This window comes from Epinephelus moara, chromosome 22, assembly GCF_006386435.1.
Source record: "Epinephelus moara isolate mb chromosome 22, YSFRI_EMoa_1.0, whole genome shotgun sequence".
Taxonomy (NCBI): domain Eukaryota; kingdom Metazoa; phylum Chordata; class Actinopteri; order Perciformes; family Serranidae; genus Epinephelus; species Epinephelus moara.
This window is the reverse complement of record NC_065527.1, coordinates 3,097,872-3,104,679: the sequence shown is the minus strand read 5'-3', so window position 1 is coordinate 3,104,679 and position 6,808 is coordinate 3,097,872. Positions and strand designations below refer to the sequence as shown.

Below are 6,808 nucleotides of genomic sequence, written 5' to 3'. Positions count from 1 at the left end.
TCCACTGGATTAAAATGGAGGTGCTGTCTTTTATTTACCTGTTGCCATGGTGAATCGTGGAGTCGGAGCTCCATTGATGATGGCTTTTTATTGTCGGCTTAACTCAGAGTGAACATACTCAGAGTTGACTGAACTAACTCAAATCAGCTGTTCTGGAACCGGATACTCAGAGTTTCCCATCTCAGATTAAGTCAACTCAGAGTTCAGGGATAGACTCAGAGTTTGTTGAACCTCCTACCTGGAATACCCCTCTGGAAAGCACTTTGTGATCTAGTATCTGTGAAAGGTGCTATATAAATAAACTTTACTTACTTTACTTACAGTGGACCGCTGGAGGCTTTTTGTTTGTTGGAAAGAGAGGAGGAAGAGGGATAACCTTATTGGTCTTGGTTTGTTAATAGTATTGGCTGTGCTGTTAATAGCTCATACTGAGGTAACCAAAAGGTACAAACAAATCTGTCATCCAGTTATAATAAAGAAAAAGTCTGTGATGCTGCAGCTGCGATCACACCTCAGTCAGTGATGTCACAGCGTCTTTTTCACCTCCTTCACCTTCCTGCTCCTGAGTAATAGACTTGTGATCCACTGTTGCAAAAACACCCTGCATCTATCAATCTCTATCACTGAGATGGAACAAACTCTTCAAATGCAAAGACCAAAAACGGGCTGCATGCTTTTCTGTCCAATGCATAGATTCCCGATGTTCCTTTCCCAGATATAACATTGATTTCTATTAAACTGTCAAACAGTGTCCAGGTGTCATTAGGTTAACATATTACCATGTCATTTCGGGCTCTGTACAGAAGCACGCACATTTGGGCATGCAAACACACACACACACACACACACACACACACACACACACACACACGCATATGTGTACGCATTCCAATCAATACAACTTCAAGGCAACAAAAAAGAACATGAATTATTTTCCTCTAAAGAGAAATATGGAGATAAGCCTGAGAAGGAAATGAGAGACTTCCTCAGAAAACACACCCCGGCAACACACGCACAGTCACAAACATGATCATGCACGCTAGTGTACATGTGTGCATACCAACACACACACACACACACACACACACACACACACACACACACACACACACGCGCACGCACTGTACACTGTATGGGTGGAGGAGTCTTTGTTTAACAACACCACATTCACTCACTCCAGCCCTGATCTGTGGGGAAAGATAAAAGTGCACAGTAATTTTGGGAGCATTAGTGCTGCTTTGGTTGAGTTTCTGCCGGCTCACTGATAAAGCCAGAACACTTACAACAACATCCTCCCCTCCCTCCGCTGCCCGGCCCCCAGCTCCGATCCTACCCTCTATTTATTCCTGCCATTCTTCTTCATCCAGCAGTAATAAATACACATGGCTCACTGAACAACCACTCCATAACTACAGACAGCTCTGTCTGTAATTTAATAGGAACGAATTAGAAACGAAGAATGATTACAATAGACACTGTGGATGATGGCAAAGTTTTAGGGGTGACTGTAATTGTAACCCTGAAGACACACAAGTGTACAGACCCAGAAGAAGAGAATTAAATCGACCATCTCGGGAAATAAGATCTATCGATTGCTCTTAAATAGAAGTAAAGGAATTGATTTAGCTGGAGGTTCTCCCGAGAACGACCCCGTTATGGCGCTCAATTGAACCTAACAGGACTTTAGTGACAGCCTCGAGCAAGCGCTTAATCACAGCGGGCCCTTTTATACCCCCTCAGTATTTCTAATGACCATCACATGCCTCTAGAAGTTTAAAGACTTCGAATTTTCTACCCTAAATATTGTGTAAAATTGACACTGCACGGTCACTGAACTGTTTCTTGTTGACATATGCTCAGTGGATCGCTCATAGATCTACTGCGCAGCCTGTTCAAACCACAACATCATAATGCACATGTTAAATATAAACCAGTGCGCTAGTTTATTGAACGCATCCCGTCAGGTGTTTGTCAGTCTGACAGACCGGAGGCTCACCTGGATTTCACTCTGTTACTTCTCTTACCTTGCAGCCCACCCCTCATCCCCCCCAGAGTCTGACTGAACAGTTTGCCCTCGGCCTCTACGCTCTACTTTGAAAGCACATGACGCACTCAGAGAGAAAAGCGTGAATCTACAGATCATCACGAACATATAGCAACAAAACAATAATTTTCAAACAACAACAACAATAACAGCAATGAGTGGGATTGCTTTTGTATGGCTATTTCATAAAAACACAAAAGCGGGGCTTGAGAAACAATAGCTTGTGTTCGTGGTTGAGTGTTTTGTGTCCAAAACAACACTTTTCACTTGACAAAAGCACCAACACCTACACAGCTGCGAACTAAACTCTCATCCCGCTCTTGATCCAGAGCGTTGCGATTTAAAGTGCCGCTTCACGGCCTCTCATGTCGTCACACATAATCACACACATGCATCAGTTATTTAGTCTCGTGTGACCTAAAACACTTGTTTTATTCCAACACCCTCCGGTGATCCCAACAAGAGGGCTCCTATCTGATGCGTGATGAAGGCATTTATAGCTTGTCGCCAAGCAGAGTCTGTTGTGGTGCTGTAAACTAAATGTGCAGCATTCCACAGCATTAAAAGCACACTGACAATATTCTGACAAACGTCTTCAAGAAACTTAAGCAAGTCCAGGTGCCTACCACACAGCTCTTATGATTAACCTGACCTGGATGACTGAGAATCTTCACCACCATTTCTTTAAATGCATTTTACTTTTTTGATCAGTACAGTTCATTATAAAAATAAACTAAACTCTGGTCTTGCTCTGTGACTGCAGTTCTGGTCATCACTTACCAGAGAGAAGCATGAGTGGATTGAGACACAGGAGTAGGGTTTTGGGTGTCATCAATTACTGCATGTTACCTTGAATTCATGAGGAAATCTTTGGAGAATCCAAAAAAAGGCAAACATACTACATGAATAGAAGTAATCAGGGTCCACATTTACCAACAGCAAAACTGTATCAACACATTCATTCATTTATTTTCCGTAACCGCTTATCCTGTTAGGGGTCACGGGGGGCTGGAGCCTATCAGCTGACACTGGGTGAGAGGCAGGGTTCACCCTGGACAGGTCACCAGACTATCACAGGGCTGACACATAGAGACAGACAACCATTCACACTCACATTCACACCTACGGACAATTTAGAGTCACCAATTAACCTGCATGTCTTTGGACTGTGGGAGGAAGCTGGAGCACCTGGAGGAAACCCACGCTGACACGGGGAGAACATGCAAACTCCACACAGAAGGGCTCCCACACCCCGGAGATCAAGCCAGGAACCCTCTTGCTGTGCGGCAACACTTCACCACCATGAGTATCAAATCATCCATTTAACAACTCTTGTGTGCTCAGCACTTCCCAAACACAGGCATTTCACGTTCATGAAACTGTACTGACATGATTCGAATCTTAACGATTTACCCAAAAGCATGTGTTAGGGAGGTAACTGAGCATACGACTGGATACACGACACTTACATTATAATGCACCAGTTTTGTGTGAGTTTGTAAATGGACGATTTGATACAGTTAAGCTGTTGTTGAGCACCAACCCTGTTTACTTCAACTTACGAAGAATGTTCACCTCTTTTGGATTCTCAGTTCACTGAAGAGGCACACAAGAAAAAGGTTTTCCTCATGCATTTAGTAACTGATCCACAATTGGTCGTTTTGCGCGTGATTAATTCCTCTAAGGGGACAAAACACTAATTTTGACACTGCATTTCCCAGGTATCACCTGTCACTCAGTGTGAACAGCATTATCAGTATTTTGAGAGATTCGCTTATTCGCTGTTTTGCTCAGAGTTTGATGAGAAGATTAATATTGCTCTCATGTCATAACAATAAATGTAATTCTACTGTAAAGCCAGCAGCTGGTTAGCTTAGCTTTGCATAAAGACTGGAAACAGTTGGCAACATTTGTCTTTTGTTCTGACTGAACAAACCAGATGTAAGGTGTTAATTAGTGAGCGTTACAGGTGCTCCTCGGCAGATTTTGCTTCCTTCAGACAGAGCCAGGACAGCTGGTACGTTCCCCTCGTTTCCAGTCTGTGCGTTTAGCTAACCATCTGACGGCTCCAGCTTCATAATAATTAAACACACATGAGAGTGGTATCATCTTCTTATCTGACTCTCTAGTTTCACTGAAAGATAAAACAGTTTCATTGTGATTTTTAAAAATGTGTTAATATTTTTTATAACCCATATGATGTGAGAAAAGCTGCCCCCTAGATATTTTCACATCATCTAATCTGGTCCCCATTCAAAAAAAGTTTTAATACCTCTGCTCTAGATGAAAACAAAAAAGCAAATTTAAATGTTTTTCCTTTAACTACCAAGTTATTCCTATATTTATATTTTTTTGAAATCTCAGAAAAATAAATTTCTGAAGACAAGAGAGCAAAACATTTAAATGTGACAACACATGAAGAAGTCACAGATTGAGTTGTTTGTTGCTTTTATGGAAATGTTGTGAAACTATAAAAGCATTTCCTGTTTAACAGCACAGATGTGCTGCATTTAAATTCAACATCAAAGTGCTCTTAACTCTATTTTCTGGATAAATAGACTCAACCACACCTTTAAACACTTACCTCTGCATACACACACACTGTTAACACACACTCACTCACACACATATACACACACACTCACTCACCAGTCCTGAAGCGAAGAACACCGCCAGCAGTGCGAGGCAGGTTCCCATGACGATCAGCAGCAGGAACACGATCAGCGGATGCTGCTGGCTCATTCTGTAGTAAGACTCATACAGCCAGTCCTGGGGCTTCTCCCCCTCCACGCACACCTCACCCTGGAACCCCGGGCACCCGTCTCCCAGGCTCTCGGGCCCCTCGCCGCCTTCGCCGCCATCGCTCTTCTCCAGCAGGTAGCGTCCGCGGGTCCACAGAGCCTCCTGCCACATGGGTAGCTGCCTCTGGAAGGATGGTGCTGCTTCCCTGCTGAACAAAACACGTGCGCACAAAAGTAACCCGTGCGAGGGATGCTTTTGCTTCCCTTCCTCTTCACCCTCAAAAGTCCACCTCCTCCTCCTCCTCTTGGCTTTAAAAAGTTTGGTCAGCTGCGAGGGATGGATGGACAGCTGAGTGAAAGAGAGCCAACTTTTCAGCTTCTGTGCTTTGCATCCTCTGCCGCTCCTTCTGCTTGAGGTGACAAACTGAGTCAGGACAGTGTGAAAAGCAATCTTCCTCCACCTCCTCCTCCTCTTCCTCCCAGAGAAGGTGGTCGGACAGCGAAGGAGAGAGATGAGACTTGAGTTGCCGTCCTCTCGCTTCTCCTTCTTGTTTGCCTTTTATGTTTGGTCAGGCAGATAGGGAGCAGGCAGCCTCTGCGTACTGCTCGGCACTGGAGCTCAGACGAGCCAACATGTTACTGTGCTGAGGTGCAGATGAGGAATGAGAGGGAGAGAGAGAATGTGTATAACTGGGAGGGAGGACAAGAGAGAGAGAGGAGAGAGGGTGTGTACCGATGTGTGTGGTGGGGAGAGCTACTGGGTAAAAGAGTGTGTGTGTGTGTGTGTGTGTGTGTGTGTGTGTGTGTGTGTGTGTGTGTATGTGCTGTACCTACCAGAGCGGGTGCAACCGTGAGAATGGTGATGAGTGAGATTAGCTAATGTGGAGAAGTGGTATATGACTCAAAACTGTGGTGTGTGTGTGTGTGTGTGTATGTGTGTGTGTGTGTGTGTGTGTGTGTCTGTGTCTGTGTCTGTGTCTGTGTGTGCGTGTGTGTGTGTGTGCGTGCGGTGCAGGCTTGTGCATGTGTGTGTGTGTGTGTGTGTGTTTGCAAGGTAAAGAAAAGAGACTTGGAAATTTACATAAGAGAGAAACAGAAGTTGGCAGGAGAGGAGAGAAGAGAGGAAGAATGAGATGTGTGTGTTTGTCAGCGTGCGCGTGTGTGTATGTGTGTGTGTGTGTGTGTGTGTGTGTGTGTGTGTGTGTGCACGCGTGAAAAGCAGAGCAAAAGTGAGTGAGTGAGGAGGGTTGTAACAGCTGTGCTAAACCAAGGAGAGCAGCAGACTGTGGAGGGAACAAGAATAAAATGCCATCCAGCAGCCGGCGACGAGATAAAAAGACGGGCAAGAAAAACACACACAGAAGGGGGAAGGATGGGGAGGAAGAGGAAGAAGAAACAAAGTCAGGAAGGAAAAACCTCAGGAGACAGACAGAGTGTGGGAGGAAGAGAGATCAGCGCTTCAAACGAGGGGGAAGGAGAGGGAAGAGAGAGCTGGTAATGAGTGAAAGTTTGAGAGCGGCAGTGACTGCGCGTGTCGGCGGTGGGAGTAAAATAAGATCTGACGAACCAAACTCCCAATATTCCTCTCCTCCTCCCTGCTTTCATTCCTCTCTCTTTCTTTTCTGCTCCCGTTCTGCCACGGCGGGCTCCCTCTCTCCTCTCTTGCAATGCTACACGTGATGCTCTGTCAAGTGTGAAAATGACCGTGCCACTTCAATGTGTCATATCCACAGTTTCCTTTTAGCACGCTAACCAGACAGAGAGAGTCTGTATGCTAAGGCCAAGCATACAGCTTGTCCAATAATGATAATTACCATACCATACCATACATAGAACTGAGGGCCATTTTTGGAAACCATGGGCTTTGCATTTTTACAGAATTTAACAGCTGAGTGCTGACTGTATCCAAACAAAACGAGCCTCTGTCCCAGAGCACCAAACATTACAAGCAAAGCAACAAACTTATCATCCTGAGAGAATACTGCAGCACCCTGTGGGACAACGAAAAGTTTGTTTCAATCAC

The 6,808-nt window shown here is 44.8% G+C and overlaps 1 protein-coding gene across 3 annotated transcripts in view; it reads right to left on the bottom strand.

Moving 5' to 3' along the window:
* Positions 1-5,447, bottom strand: part of adcy2b (adenylate cyclase 2b (brain)) — a 76,914-nt gene extending 71,467 nt beyond the window's left edge. For all 3 annotated transcript variants that reach the window (XM_050035414.1, XM_050035415.1, XM_050035416.1), the window contains exon 1: positions 4,694-5,447. In XM_050035414.1, coding sequence (XP_049891371.1) covers positions 4,694-4,957 — 264 coding nt within the window. In that variant the 5' untranslated portion in view covers positions 4,958-5,447. The remainder of the gene's footprint in view (positions 1-4,693) is intronic.
* Between the last annotated feature and the right edge of the window lie 1,361 nt (positions 5,448-6,808).